At 42.0% G+C, this 18781-nt stretch overlaps 1 protein-coding gene across 1 annotated transcript in view; it reads left to right on the forward strand.

The window, feature by feature from the left end:
• The first annotated feature begins 1148 nt into the window (after positions 1–1148).
• The window catches only part of LOC109865553 (actin-related protein 3-like), a 33337-nt gene continuing 15704 nt past the window's right edge, over positions 1149–18781 (forward strand). The window contains exons 1-7 of the mRNA XM_020453828.2: positions 1149–1365; positions 9601–9656; positions 10054–10166; positions 12068–12178; positions 14071–14166; positions 14389–14496; positions 15336–15479. Of these exons, the coding sequence (XP_020309417.1) occupies positions 1322–1365; positions 9601–9656; positions 10054–10166; positions 12068–12178; positions 14071–14166; positions 14389–14496; positions 15336–15479 (672 nt within the window). The 5' untranslated portion in view covers positions 1149–1321. The remainder of the gene's footprint in view (positions 1366–9600; positions 9657–10053; positions 10167–12067; positions 12179–14070; positions 14167–14388; positions 14497–15335; positions 15480–18781) is intronic.

Below are 18781 nucleotides of genomic sequence, written 5' to 3' on the forward strand. Positions count from 1 at the left end.
GAAGGGGATGGCTGCCAAGAAGCCCTCCACCCACAGGATCAGGTTAATCAGGAAGTCTGCAAACATGAGCCTGAGAGGTAGGGGGGACAGTGAATATTTTACTAGAAAAATGGGCAACAGCATCACCTCCATAATCTCCATAGTCTAAAGACACGTTTCAATATTTTTTTCAGTCAAGCATGTTGCCAGGATGTGTAAAAGCTGTTATTGACAAAAGAGAATATTTATCATAAATACATAGAAAACGTTGTGGTTCCGACAAGGAGTATTCATTCGAAAAGTGGTAGATTTCATCCTAGCGAATCATTTTTATTAAAATGAAGTCCACTCCTGATCGGCTAAACGTTCACATTTGTAAAATACGGATATATAACCAACACAACACTCACTGTTCTTATTATAAATGCATGACAATGTTGTTTCAAGTTAATCAGGACAGCCCTGATCAACAGTCACAAAGTGGTTTACATATACCCAGCCTAAAAAATCCTAAGCAATGCAGCGGCAATGCAGTGACTTCCTGGGCTAAACTTCATCAGCAGAAGTCTGGGACAAAATAGAACTGAGGTTAGACGCTAAACTCGGAGCAAGCAGATTCGACATGAGCAAATGTAGTTTTGATTCATAGATGAAGACTCCCCAGTTGCAAGTTTAGTAAAGTAGTTGCATTAATTCTCAAATTGAGTGGCATGCTTGCAAATCTTATTCAATGTATTCACATAATGTGTCAAGCAAGTTATGTTTGCAAGTGTTGTAATTTATTCACACATCACTTACGTGCTTGCAAGTGTTGTGTGCGACTACAAAACTGATAATACAGGTGAAACTCATATTTGACATGTGCAAATCATATTTTATATGCATGTACACGTATGTCTCTATTTTACCTTCGAACACAGGGGCCACTGTGAACCACCACATTGCTAAAGCGCTCCCCGGCGTCAGCCATCTTGCCTCTCCCTGCCTGTTTACACTAGATAACGCAGCCACAAAGTACAAATTGGCTATATCGGAAAATATTAATGACTTTTTTTTGCTTTTTTTATTATTTAAAGCATAGGGTTAGGCATAATGTTGGCGGTGTGGTTAAGGTTTAAAATCATATTTTAAATTGAGAAATTATAGAAAGAGGCGGGGGTTTTGACTTTGTGGCTGTGTTACCTAGTGACGACCTGCCTGTCCAAGACCGAGTGCGGAAGTAAAAACTGTACTGTGCGGGTTCTGGATTCCGTACTCCTGTGGACGGTTTGCAAGATCCTCCACCCGACACAGACTGCTTTCAATTCAAAACAAACATTTGTGATTACCAGAAGTACACGAGATGGCAGGACGATTACCGGCGTGTGTTGTCGACTGTGGTACAGGGTAAGCTATACAGAGCATCGAGATTTTGGGTGTCACCGATACAGAGCCCATCGCTGTCAGCAACTGGGTGTGTTGCTAGTTAGCTTGCTAAATATAATCAATGTAACCGTTCATGCCGATGCATTGCGAAACAAATGTGTTTTAGTTGTTTTGTTAGGTCGTTATTGCACGACTGTTTCATTGTAATTGACTATGCGGTTTGCTGTGTTCGCTAGTTGGCTAACGCGTTAGCTAGATGTCTATAAGCTTGCTAATTGCTTTATCAGAAAATGTTTCTTCTGTCGGAAAGGCTTTTTCAATACAAAATAAATACTAACCCCATTGCTGGGGTTCTAATAGAACTGTTTTATATTTGACTTACTTTGAGTGGACATTTATAAATGGGCTTTGCATGTTTTTTTTGTACTATTTAATGGTAGCTACTAGCGATGCAGTCCATAAGTAATTTTAGTGCTCACTACAAGTCATCCCGACTCTGAGTATGCGCAGAGCGACTTCCTATATTGTCGACTTCCTCATTCACGCTTTTTAGTCCATATATGGTCGTTTTCGGCATCTGAACATGTTTTTTTGATTAGCAAACTTCTCTAATTTCTTCACTTTAGCCCTAGTCTGATCCTTAAATATCTCAAATGAAACTACATGAATTATTTTTCTGAATAACAAAGACTGATTCGAATTCGTAAATAAGCAAGGGAAGCAAGGGTGACCTCACAGTTCTACAACGCTTTTCATTGATTGTGCATAGTTCTGCTTTATGCCCAATATTTTTGGATGCCAATATATTAATTGCCCGTCCCAAGATGTATTCAAAGCCAGTGAATTAGGAACAGTTGGGTTTAGGCTTATCCCTCATTATCAAACTGTGCAAACCACAACATTTTAGTTGCCTCGTTTTAGCAAATAATCACTTTGGTGAATCTTATTCAGTAACACAATAATGTTTTTGTTCGGTCCTCAGTCTTTGAATAATTATTGCTAGTGCAATGCTCTGCATCTGTTACTTGTGTTCATTGTTAGGCCTATTCATTGTTTATCAATGTACATGATTTAATCTAAGGAGCAATATCCAATGTATGCATTTGATATAACCTTGGCCTAGATGTAGATTATTTGAAATGACAGGGATTTATGTTTAATACTATAGTTAGAGTTATTGCCTAACTGAGATGCGACTGTGCTGCAGCACTTGCATGTAAAGACTTGAACTCGCATGTAAAGACTTGAACTCGTTACTCCGTATGTTGCCCTGCATACCTCTCCACTTATCTTCCCCCCTCCCTTTGGGCTATTAGACTAGTGCATCTGGTCCTCGCTGGGGAAGAGGACAGGAAACTCCAGCTGAGGATGGAGAATGAGGCTAACTCCTTTGTAAAGCAGATGTTTGAAAATGCTGAGAAGGCCAAGATGCTAAAGTACCAAACCAGCAGAAGTCAAATCGAGTACACCACCACACAGCTCATGAGTCACGCTCAGATAGCCAAAATGTGTGAACTGAACTCCACATCCTTTTACCTCATGCACAAGTGGGATGCTATTCTTAGAGCTCAACTGTTCCATTTCACTGTTATTGTAGGGCTAGTTTGTCCACTCCTCTGTAAAAGTTGTGTTCGGGCCTATGTGAAAGAGCCACTATTTTATGTAGGCCACTGTGTATTATATATTTTTTGCAGGGGTCCATTCTTGGTCAAAACAAATGCTTCATATGTAGGCTAGGTGTTGCAGGCCAGGCTTGCAACTGAGACTAGTACCTGCGACCAGGGTGGAGTCGTCCTTTGCTTATCATCCACAGCAAACAGTTTTTATTTCGTATATATTTAGGCCTAATCATTGTCTAAATTTAGCCTGCATTTGGCCTTGATTCACAGTGTAGCCTAGTGGATAGGCCTAGTTAGCATTTCAGAGAGAGCTACCCAGTCCAGGCCCACTGCCCAATCCCGAATTGAACTCTATCCCCTACCTTCCTTCTCTTTCATAGAAAGTGGGCCTAGATTTTTAGAAGATTGGGTGTAAGCAGTATGTCAGAATATCCCCACTATAGAGCGGGGGAGTTCGAGAGGAAGGTAGGCTGTCCATTGTCCTATCTCACCTATCCAATCCTTTAAGATATAGTGACGAAGGGCTAGGGCAGGGATCAGCAAGTAGATTCAGCCCTGGGCTGATTTCTTTTTAATTACAAATAGTTTGTACAATGCAAATTGACCGCAAGAATCCCAAACAGATATATTTGACTAAAACATAGTCATTGCTTACATTTGTATACGATCATGCCTCTATATTTTTCATTGGGATAGTTGGGTAAAGATTTCCAAAATTAAAATCACTTGGAGCTGATTTCCTCGTGTTTTTAATTTAGTATTTTATGTCCAACAATGACAACGCTAAATAAGAATACTAATTTGCTCAGAACACTTGGGGCACCAAAAAACCACACCCGTGGGCCAAATTCGGCCTGTGGGCCCCCAGTTGGGAACCCTGGGCTAGGGGGTTGATTTGGAATTGAAACACTCCTCTGTTTGTGGTTGTGTCCACTGCTACACCACCAGTGTGGTGTAACAGGCTTGTTGAGGCAGGTAGCTACCCCAGACAAGCTAGGGCTGTTCAGTGGAATGAAGCCTATGTTTTTGTGTCTTCCAAGTGCACATAGTAGAATTCTCCTTCTTCCCTCATAGTTAGGCTTTTATAAGCAACTAGGCCTAGCCTACTTTCTAGCTAGGCTATAGCCTATTCATTGAAACTATGGAATTGAAAAGCACCTCAGACAATGTCTCATCCTTATTGTAGTGTCAACTAAGCTAGACTTATATCCTTATGGTATTGTCTCAACTAGGCTAAATCCTTAAGGTATTTTCTCAACTAGACTAGGCTATATCCTAGAGCTGACCACATTTTAGTCGACTGGTCATTTGTTTGGTCGATAGACTGTTGGTCGACCGAGATTTCTTTAATCGAGCAGTCGCAAAATATATATTTTTTATTGGTGCACAAGACATCTGTCTGATTTGCACCTGTCTCAATGGACTAATCCATTGCAGAGGCCACAGGGATGGCACAGTCCATCACTCTAAGACATGTGATACTGAAATGTAATGTAAAAATAATGGTGCACACTAAAATCAATTTTATTACAAATGCACTTTCTCCCTCGATGGATAGGGTCGCTGTCCTCGGTTCTTAAATGTAATTTACAGTGCGTCGTATAATTGGTGCCTTTCCCTATGTTGCTATGTGCATAATAGTAAAGTTAACCAGCATATTGGGATTGAGAACAATGCAGCGGAGGCAGCAGCAGCAGAGATGATGCCTTAGCCTAATTGTCTAAGCAAATTTAGTAGAGAGGAAACCCCAACTTAATTAGGTCTGTAATCAATAGCCTAACTGTTAAATGTACCTGGCTTTATAAATCATCCACATATACAGTATCTACAGAAGTTAGACAGATCTTGCTTCTGTTTTCTGTTTGAGTGTTTTTTTTTAATAGCCTACTGATTCTGTGTGCACCAAGCCTCATGCAACGGTAAAATGTCGGACAAAGCAATTTCACAGATTCGGCTGTTTTTAATCTTTGCTCTGCTGTAATAAAGGCTTTACAAAAATGTTTTGTTAGAACAGAGTGGTATTACTTATTTATTTAGTGTTTACACTGTTCCAACCAGGCAGAAAGATAATACAGCACCTCTTTGTCACACATAATATGCACACAGCTCTTGCTCCTATACCCTCTTTTCTTGATCTCCTTCTTATTGTATTACAATTATTATGATCATCATTATAATAATATGTAATGTCGTTGTCATTAGTAGGCTTTGTTTAGTAGCCTTGTATATCCATCGAGCTGTAGGCCTAAGAGCGCGTCCTGTTTAGTCTTAATTTATTTACGCCTGTATTTCAGTAAATAGGCTACTGTATCATTATTTCATGCCATCACACAGCAAACGAGACATTCATGCTTTGAAATGCAATCAAGCATTTTAGTTTTCAAATGAAATGACAAAGGGAATTTTGAATAATTTGCCTTAACAATAAATAAACCGCAATTCACAAATGCATGCAACTGTTTCTAGTCTGCTGTAATAAAGGCTTTATATTAGGGCTGGGCGATATGGAAAAAATATATTGCAGTATTCTTTTTTTATTCTTTTTTATGGACGGTATGATGTATTTGACAGTATTTTTAGTTTTTGAATAATACAAGTTCTACGTTTTCTTTATGAGTAGTGCGTTATCCGAGGGTGGCAACACATAGACTCATTGAAATCACCTAGAAAGTTTTTCCATTCTGATTGTTTTATACTGTTCAATTCAACTTCAACCAAAACAAATTTCAGCACTTTTATAATTTCTGCATTTCCTGCACTCAATTGCAGTGGTGGAAAAAGTACCCAATTGTCATACTTTAGTAAAAGTAAAGATACCTTAATAGAAAATGACTAAAGCGAAAGTCACCCAGTAAAATACTACTTGAGTAAAAGTCTAAAAGTATTTGGTTTTAAATATACTTAAGTATCAAAAGTAAATGCAATTGAGAAAATGTACTTAAGTATCAAAGGTGAAAGTCTAACTCATTTCAAATTCCTTATATTAAGCAAACCAGATGGCACCATTTTCTTTTTATTTACTGATAGCCAGGGGCACACTCAGACAGACATAATTTACAAACAAAGCATTTGTTAGTGAGTCCTCCAGATCAGAGGTAGTAGATGATCAGGGATATTCTCTTGACAAGTGTGTGTGTGGGGGGGGCACTGCAAAGAGTCTGGGTAGCCATTTGAATAGATGTTAAGGAGTCTTATGGCTTGGGGGTAGAAGCTGTTTAGAAACCTCTTGGACCTAGACTTGGCGCTCCGGTACCGCTTGCCGTGTGGTAGCAGAGAGCACAGTCTATGACTAGGGTGGCTGGAATCTTTGACAATTTTTAGGGCCTTTCTCTGACACCGCCTGGTATAGAGGTCCTGGATGGCAGGAAGCTTGGCCCCAGTGATGTACTGGGCCATTCGCACTACCCTCTGTAGTGCCTTGCGGTCGGAGGCTGAGCAGTTGCCATACCAGGCAGTGATGCAACCAGCCAGGATGCTCTTTCGATGGTGCAGCTGTAGAACCTTTTGAGGATCTGAGGACCCATGCCAAATCTTTTCAGTCTCCTGAGTGAGAATAGGTATGTCGTGCCCTCTTCACGACTGTCTTGGTGTGCTTGGACCATGTTAGTTTGTTGGTGATGTGGGCACCATAGAATTTGAAGCTCCCAACCTGCTCCACTGCAGCCCCATCGATGAGAATGGGAGTATGCTCGGTCCTCTTTTTCCTGTAGTCCACAATCATCTCCTTAGTCTTGTTGTCCTGGCACCACGTGACCTCCCTATAGGCTGTCTCATCGTTGTTGGTGATCAAATTTAATGATGGTGTTGGAGTCGTGCCTGGCTGTGCAGTCATGAGTGAACAGGGAGTACAGGAGGGAACTGAGCACGCACCCCTGAGGGGCCCCTGTGTTGAGAATCAGTGTTGTGGATGTATTGTTACCTACCCTTACCACCTGGGGGCGGCCTGTCAAAGTCCAGGATCCAGTTGCAGAGGGATGTGTTTTGTCCGAGGGTCCTTAGCTTACTGATGAGCTTTGAAGGTACTATGTTGTTGTACACTGAGCTGTAGTCGGTGAATAGCATTCTCACATAGGTGTTCCTTTTGTCCTGGTGGCGAATTGCAGTGTGGGGTGCAATGGAGATTGCATCATCTGTGGATCTGTTGGAGTGGCAAATTGGTTTGGGTCTAGGGTTTCTGGGATGATGGTGTTGATGTGAGCCATGACCAGCCTTTCAAGGTACTTCATGGCTATAGATGTGAGTGCTACAAGTCGGTAGTCATTTAGGCAGGTTATCTTAGTGTTCTTGGGCACAGGGACTATGATGTTCTGTTTAAAACATGTTGGTATTACAGACTCGGACAGGGAGAGCTTGAAAATGTCAGTGAGTCTACACAATCACTTGTATTATCAGTCTGTATTAGGTAGCTACGTTTGCTCTTACTCAGTACATTTATTAGCTAGATATTAGTATTAGCAGCTAACAATTAGTGTCTCACAAGATTTAGGGCAACTTGCTAAGAAAATACAAACTAGCTCGTTTGCTGATGTAAGAAACAAACTAATAGTGTCATTATAGAACGCCAGTGGGTTCATATTAAGAAGCAAAGTGAAAACAGCATTGTTGACATCAACATTGTTGCATGTGCTGCATTAACCATGCACACTGAACGCAAGTGTCTCGCGGTTGAGGAACATCAAATGCTCTCCTTGAGCGACAGGGTGTGGCTAGGTCTGTGTGGAAAGTGGCACGGCGAGAAAGAGCGGAGAGGGATGACTCCGGTAGCGAAGTTTCCAACTATAAAAATTGACATTAGACATGGCGTATCACATTTAACAAACCTAACATTCAAATAACGCTATAGAAGGTAAATTAAAAACCCAAACCGGTCCCTGCATCAATACCGGTATATCATAAAATACGGTATACCGCCAAGCCCTACTTTATTTTTTTATTTTTTATTTTTTAGTCTCTGGTATTCTTATTTAGTGTGTACACTGTTCGAAATTGTCATAAAAAAATTAAAAGAGAAATTGTAATCTAACAGCAACTGTTTGGCACACACAATCCTCCTATACCATCCTTTTATAGGTGTGTTGGATTTATTGATCTCCAGTACTTTTTCCACAACTTCCGTAGATGACTTCCCCTTTCCCTCCTGAGTAACCATTTCGAGTTTCTTTTTCACGTCCGCCTCATCCATTCTGCTGTCACTTGTTCGGAGTTATAATTGTTCTAAACAATTTATTGATGTGATTATGATAGGTTATAGGTCAGGCGCTATTGGTCACATGCATGCGCTGCTTACATTTTTCACGTAAAGAGAGCAAGGGTTGGGGGAATGGGCTATTTGTTTTCCCCAAAAAATGAGGGATTTCGTAAACATAACTTTTCAGTCAGAAACAATTAACAAACTACATGGCGTAAATGATGTTGCAGCTTCAGCACGGACAGCGCAATAAACATTTTCTGTGCTGTGATGCCTTTTCGCTGCTGTAGAGAGGAGAGCGAGACAACGTGCACCAGTCACACAGGAACTCGCCGTCATTGTTTTGAACACAGTGTGAACACGTGTTCTTTCTTGAGTCATGTGTGTGTTTTATCGATTGGTCGAAAGAGCAGTACAACTCTCGGTCAACTAAGACATTTTTTTAGTCGGGGACAGCCCTACCATATTTCTAGCTAGTGTGTGTATCAACTAGGCTATGTCCTTATGTTTGATTCATGCACTTTAGAGACTGCTACTGCCTCCTAAGTACATGAACTGAAAGACTGCACTGTTATGACTAGGAGTTACTTGCCTACTGTAGTCTTTGATGCACACTGTGCTTTGGCACTCTTCAACAGTGTCCTCTATCATTCCCACGGGCCCTGTCCAGGAAACGACGGGAGAACAGAGCCACAGCCGCCGACATCTGGCTAGCATGTGCCTAGCAAAACACCACTACACAAAGGATCATAGAAAGGCTCATGAAATGTACTAGTATTTAAGTATTTGATGTAGTATTTAAGCTAGGTTATGTTCCAAGGGTTATGCCTATACGTGGGAAAAATTTGGGAAATTGTTTTGACCACAAAAAAAGACCATTCGATAGGTTTCCAGGTATGTGCTGGAAGTCTGTGCCATGTTAGCCTAAATGCCCATCCCAAGTTTTCACAGAGATTTCTGCAGACTGGCAACTTTCAAACTAATATGCCCATTTGAATGATTTTGACAGTTTCTGTACATTTTTGGGTTGAGCACTCTAGGCTTCATTATCGATCTGTGGAAGGCTTTAGCCTACTGCAAGTGAACTTCAAATGCAACACTGCTGGCACTCAAACCAGTTGTAGGATGACGCTATGCTAAGATTTATACGCGTGTTGTATTTTGGGAAATATATGAATAGCTGCTTTGATTCCAAATGCCCTTTTACACTCTTCCTAACGAAGGGTAGGCTATTCAGAGTCGAGCTGCAGTTGTTGGCTCTGATCCATGGAAGAACAGGGATTGTATTGAAGCTAACCAAAATATAGTCTAGGCTTGCAAATATATATATTTTTATTTTATTTTTTACAAACTGGCACCCATACAACATAAATGTGCACAGTGAGCATGTGTTAAGTCTACCATGGCTGTTAAATCTAATGAAGTTGCTACCTTTTCTCTCTCTTCCAGATACACAAAGCTGGGGTATGCAGGGAACACAGAGCCACAGTTTATCGTTCCATCATGTGAGTATATCTGTCCAGACGATTCGCCTCACATAAGAGGGTAGGCCTGACTGTTGAACTTGAACTCAGCCAGTGGTGATTTTGTTTTTTTAAATGTTGTGTTGCCTAGACCAAAGTAATTTTAAAGCTGGTCAAGCAGAGAGCTAACACGGTTTCAAAGTGGAACCCTTTGGGGCCTTGCGTTGGGAATACAAGTCCGGATAGTGAACAGTGAGGGCATAGTTCACTCTTGCACTTGGTGTTTGACTGAATTAGTGTCTTCTTTAGAGAACACACATAGTATCCCTAACAAAGCTCTTTCATCAAACACAGCCTTAGTCTAATCGATTCTCTCTCTCTCTCTTTGTCGCACGTCTCTCTCGCGCTCTCTCGCTCTCTTTCACATGCTCCCTCCCAGGTATTGCAATCAAAGAGTCAGCCAAGGTTGGATCAAGGACGGTCAAGGGGGTGGACGACCTGGACTTCTTCATTGGCGACGAGGGGATAGACAAGCCCAATTACGCCACAAAGGTACCGAACCTGTTGACTTGAAAAGGCCCACCCAATACAGTATATCAAAGCTCACATAAACCACAAACAAACCTGCCCATTGCCAACCATGACAGCAAAACATGACAGCCTAAAAGTAATTTGACCAATACAATGCACAAGCCCACCAATTGGAAGTTGTCATGTAAGGCGTGTCACGCGGCCTGCGAGGCGTGTCACGCGGCCTGCGAGGCGTGTCACGCGGCCTGCGAGGCGTGTCACGCGGCCTGCGAGGCGTGTCACGCGGCCTGCGAGGCGTGTCACGCGGCCTGCGAGGCGTGTCACGCGGCCTGCGAGGCGTGTCACGCGGCCTGCGAGGCGTGTCACGCGGCCTGCGAGGCGTGTCACGCGGCCTGCGAGGCGTGTCACGCGGCCTGCGAGGCGTGTCACGCGGCCTGCGAGGCGTGTCACGCGGCCTGCGAGGCGTGTCACGCGGCCTGCGAGGCGTGTCACGCGGCCTGCGAGGCGTGTCACGCGGCCTGCGAGGCGTGTCACGCGGCCTGCGAGGCGTGTCACGCGGCCTGCGAGGCGTGTCACGCGGCCTGCGAGGCGTGTCACGCGGCCTGCGAGGCGTCGTGATAACTCACATACTGTGTGTTTAACAGATTCCTATTCCAAGGCCTCTCGTGAAGTTTCCATATTGCATCTGTCACAGCTAGTCACTAAGCCATGTGCTGAATGTATGTTAGTGTCACTAAGCCATGCAGGCCTACAAATTGTATGTTATTGTATGCTGAACAATAAAAATCAGAAAACCAGTCCGTATCTGGTGTGATCACCATGTGTCACTCTGCATGAGGCAGATCACCTTCGCAAAGAGTTGATCAGGCTTTTGATTGTGGCCTGTGGAATGTTGTCCCACTCCTCTTCAATGGCTGTGCGAAGTTGCTGGATAATTGGTGTTAACTGGAACCCGCTGTTCTACACGTTGATCCAGAGCATCACAAACATGCTCATTGGGAGACATGTTTGGTGAGTATGCAGGTCATGGAAGAACTGAGACATTTTCAGCCTCCAGTAATTGTATACAGATCGTTGAGACATGGGGACATGCATTATCATGCTGAAACATGAGGTGATGGCGATGGATGAATGGCACAACAGTGGGCCTCAGGATCTCGTCACTGTATCTCTGTGCATTAAAATTGCCATAGATAAAATGCGATTGTGTTTGTTGTCCGTAGCTTATGCCTGCCCATGCATAACCCCACTGCCACCATGGGGCACTCTGTTCACATCAGCAAACCGCTGGCACACACGATGCCATACACGTGGTCTGCAGTTCTGAGGCTGGTTGAACATACTGCCAGATTCTCTAAAACAACGTTGGAGGTGACTTATGGTAGAGAAATGAACATTACATTTTCTATCAACAGCTCTGGTGGACATTTTTGCAGTCAGCATGCCAATGGCACGCTCACTGAACTTGAGACATTGGTGGCGTTGTAACAACTGCACGTTATAGAGTGGCCTTTTATTGTCCCCAGCACACTGCACCTGTGTAATGATCATGCTGTTTTTAATCAGCTTCTTAATATGTATCAAGTGGAACGATTTATCTTTGCAAAGGAGAAATGCTCACTAACAGGGATGTAAACAAATTTGTGCACAACATTTTTGAGAAATTAGCTTTTTGTGCGTATGAAACATTTCTGAGATCTTTTATTTCAACTCATGAAACCAACTCAACTACATGTTGCGTTTTATATTTTCGTTCAGTGTACCTGGTTTGTCACTAGGTCATGTCCTAAATGTAAGTTGGTGTACTTGAAGTTTCATTCAACCATGCACTAAAGTGTATGTTGGTGTACTTGGTGTCACTTAGTAATTTACTAGCCTTTGTGTTTGCCTGTGTGACTGACCTTTGACCTCTCGCCCACCAGTGGCCGATCCGTCACGGCATCGTGGAGGACTGGGACCTAATGGAGAGGTTCATGGAGCAGGTCATCTTCAAGTACCTGAGGGCAGAGCCTGAGGACCACTACTTCCTGTTGGTAAGAGGCCCATGGGCCAAATGGGACATTTACGGAATAGGAAGAAACCATATTGATGGATAGAGGGTAGGCTCTCTTTCCAACATCATGGGAGAAACAAAAACCATCTGTACTATGGAACTCAAGGGCCTAAGTTGTGCACCCGTGGTTTAAAAAAGTGATGTCATAAATGTCAAGAGTCTTGAGGAAGTATGACTATATCGGCACTGTGAGCCATGTGAAATGGATCCTCTAGTGAAGGGAACTGAAACTAAATGTTCTCATTCTCTGTGAAATGGGGTGCATTTAAAGCCAGTGTTTGTGATCCATTAACACAAAGTTGACTATTCCTTAAAAGGTTGAAAATAGAGCCTATTTCAAAAGGACTTCTTAACTTAACCCTGACAGTTATAAATGCATTGTGAGGCTCTTAAAATGCATTGTAACTAAGACCTGTTCTGCAGGTTCAAAGCGAGGAGTTTTGCATGTAATTGAGGTGACGGTCATGGAATTTTGGGTGACGTTTATTCACCTAAAATAGGTGAATAGAGGAAAAATTAAAAGAAATGAAGGTACTTATTCAAGAACGGTCAAGTGTAATGTATTACAAAAATAATGCGAATTAGGTGGAATATTTTGAAAAATGCAACGTTTTTCTTGAATCTTCAGCATGAAAATAATACCAAAAATAATATATTTATTTAATCCAAAATTAAATCTAGAATCGGCTTCCTATTTTCGCAGAAAAGCATCCTTCACTCATGCTGCCAAGCATACCCTCGTAAAACCGACCATCAGCATGAGTGAAGGATGCTTTTCTGCGAAAATAGGAAGCCCCGACTTCGGCGATGTCATTTACAAAATAGCCTCCAACACTCCACTTAACAAATTGGATGCAGTCTATCACAGTGCCATCCGTTTTGTCACCAAAGCCCCATACTACCCACCACTGCGATCTGTACGCTCTCGTTGGCTGGCCCTCGCTTCATACTCGTCACCAAACCCACTGGCTAGAGGTCATCTACAAGTCTCTGCTAGGTAAAGCCCCTCCTTATCTCAGCTCACTGGTCACCATAGCAGCACCCACCCGTAGCACGCGCTCCAGCGGATATATCTCACTGGTCACCCCCAAAGCCAATTCTTCCTTTGGCTGCCTTTCCTTCCAGTTCTCTGCTGCCAATGACTGGAACGAACTGCAAAACTCACTAACGCTGGAGACTCATATCTCCCGCACTAGCTTTAAGCACCAGCTGTCAGAGCAGCTCACAGATCACTGCACCTGTACATAGCCCATCTGTAAATGGCCCATCCAACTACCTCATCCCCATATGGTATTTATTTATTTATCTTTCTCCTTTGCACCCCACTATCTCTACTTGCATATTCAACTTCTGCACATCTACCATTCCAGTGTTTTAATTGCTATATTGTAATTACTTCGCCACCATGGCCTATTTATTGCCTTCCCTCCCTTATCCTACCTCATTTGCACACACTGTATATAGACTTTTTCTACTGTATTATTGACTGTATGTTTGTTTTTTCCATGTGTAACTCTGTGTTCTTATATGTGTCGAACTGCTTTGCTTTGTCTTGGCCAGGTCGCAGTGGTAAATGAGAACTTGTTCTCAACTAGCCCCCCTGGTTAAATAAAGGTTAAATAAAAACGTTGTTAACGAGTCCATGTTAACGCTGAATTGGACTCTACCGCACAAATGCCCGGCCATCCGGTCTTCAATCAGCTGTTCATTCCACACGCTAAAATAATTAAAAGGTCATAACCGTCGGTTTTTCGGTAATTGTGCCAGCCCTAATTGAGTGTCCATGTGGTTGTTATTAAACCTGATGCGGGTTGGATTAGTGTGTCTGTGTGTGGAAGTCATAACTCCCAGTACTGTGGTGTCCTCTTGCAGACAGAGCCTCCTCTGAACACACCAGAGAACAGAGAGTACACAGCAGAGATCATGTTTGAGTCCTTCAACGTCCCAGGGCTCTACATCGCAGTGCAGGTAAACTTAATCTCTGGGAACACAATTTTATCTAGCACACACAGAGCTGATATGCTGTTAAACTGTATAAAACACAGACTCCGTAACTGCCTCTGTCCTCTGCTGTTTAATGTTGTGGTAAAGGATGTGGTCAATGACATTGCGGACTTGCTGATGTAGGACACGACAGTGTTGTTTTACAATGGTGTCACATTGATGCTGTTTTCTCTGCCCCCCCCCAAGGCTGTTCTGGCACTGGCGGCCTCCTGGACATCCAGACAGGTAGGGGAGAGGACACTGACGGGGACGGTCATCGACAGTGGAGACGGAGTCACCCACGTTATCCCTGTGGTGAGTGGCACATCAGCTGCCCAACGACAGCCTTCTCACACATGACAGAAAATACAGATATATTACAAACACAGTATAGGGAGAGAACTTTTTGTAATGGGGAGGTACAATCTGAACTGCTTTGTTTGTTACATTACAAAGTGTTTGGATTCTGTGTGCCATACTGAACACAACCCTGGTTGTAGTGAAAGGCTCCCTCACCTCAGCCAGACCTCTAATCGTTCAAGTTGAGGTTCATGCGTCTCAATACTTTTCAGTGGCCTCATTTGCTTGTCTCCTTTCATATTTTCTGAACTGATCTTAAAAAAGACTGGATTGGTAAAAGCCAGGGAAAAGATTCATACTGTGGGTATGTTTTTTTTTCTTCTTTCTTGTCCATTTATTTTCAATCAGTGCAGATGATGGAGAGGAAACTATGAAAGTAGGCCACTGTATACTTTTGACACACAGACTTAGGTAAAGAAGGAATTTCCTGGCAAGAACACAAGTTGTGCAATGGTGATTTAGTCACCATTTTGGTTTTAAACTGCCCTGCAGGATGTACAAGCCACTGCTTATTCATGGTCATTCAAGTTTGGTAAAAGTATACAGTATATTCCCTCATACCCTTTTCACACTACTGAGCCAAATTTAAGCTGTACTGGCCTGGCCTTGTTACACATCCACCATATTTGCTGGAAACCATGCTGAAAAGGACAATGTGAAAATAAAATAGTAGTAGCAGAAGAATAATTTAAACATATATGCATCTACTTTGACCTATTTATTCTTATATGCTGTGACATCACCTTACTCCAAGCATTGTGAACTCTGACTCGTCTGTCTTTGTGTTGCTATAGGCTGAGGGCTACGTCATCGGCAGCTGTATAAAGCACATTCCCATCGCTGGTCGTGACATCACCTACTTCACCCAGCAGCTTTTGAGGGAGCGGGAGGTGGGCATCCCCCCAGAGCAGTCCCTGGAGACAGCCAAGGCAGTCAAGGTAGGTTGCAGCGAACTCCATTTCCGATCATCCACCTCTCATCCTATTACTAACCACTGTACCGGTTCATAGTATAGTCAAGGAGCCAATCCTAGACCACATTTTCAACCCTAACTGTATCCCTGGTTCTCTGAGGCAAGTTTTCCCAGAATGTTGAATTCCTAATTGAAATGATCCTGTGTTGTCTTAGGGCATTTTCACACAGAAATTATATACCCTGTTGCAGTTCCGTAGGCCAACAAAATACTGTATGTTTCGCTTTCACAAGAACTGTTTCGGGGACGATTTACAACACATTCTATATGGTATTAGCATACTAGCTTGGCTTGACTACAACAGGTCACAAGTTCCATGCAAATCACGCTACTGCATCACAATACCTGTCACTCTGGTCCCGGACTGACCACTCTGGCAGAAGTCTCACTGTTTTGTCTTTCTGGCACTAGTCTACTAGTCCCATTTATTGGTTTTCAAATCATGTAGAGGGCTTGGGCTGTTGCACAATAGCAACCAAAGCTCATGTAAGTCAGTTTATAACATTCCATAATTGGTTACTCTGAGAGTTCCTCATAATGACATTGGCTGTGGCCACAGGGCCTAAAAAGTAATTCCAATTTCTATTACTATTAGGGATAGACCAAATGGGGCAGTTCCATGCAATCTTATAGCCATACTAGGGCTGGGCGATATGGTCAAAATATCATATCACGGTATTTAAAAATATATATAATTGGACAGTATTTTATGTTTTTTTTATGAAAGTTCAACATGTGCTTTGAGTAGTGTGTTACCGTAGGGTGGCAAGACATACATTCTAAGTGATTTCAACAGGTCTTTCTCCATTCTGTTTTATACTGTTCAATTCAACTTCTACCAAAATTAATTTCCAGCAATTTCTGCATTTACAGCACTCATTTGAGATCATTTCCACACTGCTACATGATATGGGCAAACAATCTAGACCTTTTTTTAAACTAAGTGTTGCAATTGCAATTTGACTTGCAATTTAGAGCAAAAACACTTGTGTGAACTATTTGAATCATGGAAATAGAAGGATTATTCTAATTCTATTATAGTGGGCACTTTGTATACAGTGTTGTTTGACATGACGACAAATGAAAATGCCAGGGAGGAGTTATTGTGACAGGGTAGGAACCAAAGTGTTGATATGCTGATTTCTACAGTGTTTCCTAGGGCACCCTATAATATTTGGCTATATTGAATGTTTTTCTTCGCTACTTCATGTAGCTAACGTTCTTGCTTTGTGTCTTCCTCTTTGATTTAGAAGATACTGTTGCCCAAACAACATGCTGATTTAGGTCTACGTCATCGCTGGTATTATCAGGCTGTATAGCTAATTACGTTTGCGTTGCCTCAGTACATTTATTAGAGGCTAACAACATTCAGGCCCAATTTGCTAAGAAAATAGAAACTAGCTGTTTGCAGATGTAAGAAACACAAACTATTAGTTTAATTATAGAACGCTAGTGGGTTTATATTAAGAAGCAAAGTGAAAACGGCATCATTGTCATCAACATTGTTGCATGTGCTGCATTGACCGTGCAGACTGAATGCAAGTGTCTGGTGGTCGAGGAACAACAAATGTGCTCCTTGATTGACGGGGCGGGGCTCGGTCTGTGTGGAAAGCGGCATGGAGAGCGATGACTCAAGTAGCAAAGTAAACTACAAAATTGGACATTACACACGGCATATCACATTTAACAAACCAAACATTCAAATACCGTTATAGAAGGTCAAGTAAAAACCCAAACCAGTCCATGCATCGATAACGGTATATCGTAAAATATGGTATACTGCCCAGCCCTAAGCCATACCAACTATATCCATATCAACCGTCAGATAGGGCCTGCTACCACCTACTGGAAGTAGCTTGTTTGAGTTGGAGACTCCGTGTGACTTTAAACATCATAAAGGACTTGGTTTGATGCATCTGAACATTAGGAGCTTACTTCCTAAACTGGATTACATCAAGATCTGGGCTATACATTCTGGTATTGACTGAAACTTGGATCTCTGGGGACATTCTGGAATCTGATATTAATATTGAGGGTTGTGTTCAGAGCTGATAATCATATTAGAGGTGGTGGTGTGGCCATTCTTATTAAAAAATAATTTGTCTTTTTACTGAAATCTATGTCCCTTGCCAAATATTGTGCTATCATCTTTAAGCCTTTGTCTGCCATAGGGGTCTCGAGGAGTTAACTAGTTTGTTGCCGTCTTTTACTAAATCAGAAGTTATTATCCTGGGTGATCTAAATTGTGTAAAAGACGCATGTAATGATCTAAACCTAACCCAGCTGGTGACTAATCCTACATGGACCAACCCTGAAGATCCTTCAAAGTCAACTCTGATTGATCTTATTTTAACGAATACACCAGAGAAATAGATTTCTACTGGTGTCTTCACCCAAGATATTAGTGACCATTGCCCACTTGTTTGTGTTCGAGATGTGAGAATACAAAAATCTAAGCCTCGTGTCATAACAAAGTGGAACTTTAACTTCAGTGAACAGGCATTTTTACATGATCTTTATTTTAGTGACCTTGATTGTATTTTATCCATTCCATTCCTGAACCTGATTTAGCTTTCAATCTTTTTGCAGATGTGTTTAGTACTATTGTGGATTACCATGCTCCCTTCAAAAAATGAAGGATTAAAGGTAGATCGAATACCTGGTACACTAAAAGAGATGATGCTTGGGTCTGGGCTATGAACACAGGCTTAGGCCCAGACTGGCAAGCTTTTAAGCAACTGAGGAATCATTGGGTAAGACAAATTTAGTAAGGCTAAACCTGATTATTTTGTTACCTCTTTTTCGGATTGTAATGGGAACCCGGCTAAATTCTGGAAAACTGTCTACCCCCTGAAGGGTTCTACTTCCTCCTCTCTGCCACAACAAATTAATTCAAACACAAGCCTCATTACAAAAAAAATGCCATCATTGATGCATTTAATCACAATTTTATTTATCTTTGAAATAATTTTTAAGCATATTCACAATGATATTGGGCTGGATGTTAATAGGGGGGATTTGCTTTTCTTTTAGGCTATTTACAGAAAAATAAGTCCTGGATGCTTTTCTAGCAATAGACAACAAAAAATCCACAGGGGTTGGCCAATTGGATCCCGGTCTGCTTAAGTGTGCAGCTCCCAACATATTTTTCTCAATAACCCACATGTTTTATTTAATATTGTTATCAGGAAATATTCAAAAAGTATGGAAATCAGCTCTTGTGTTACCACTTCATAAGGGTGGGGATAGTAGTGATCTTAATAATTA

Source organism: Oncorhynchus kisutch, linkage group LG2, assembly GCF_002021735.2.
Source record: "Oncorhynchus kisutch isolate 150728-3 linkage group LG2, Okis_V2, whole genome shotgun sequence".
NCBI classification, from domain to species: Eukaryota; Metazoa; Chordata; class Actinopteri; order Salmoniformes; family Salmonidae; genus Oncorhynchus; species Oncorhynchus kisutch.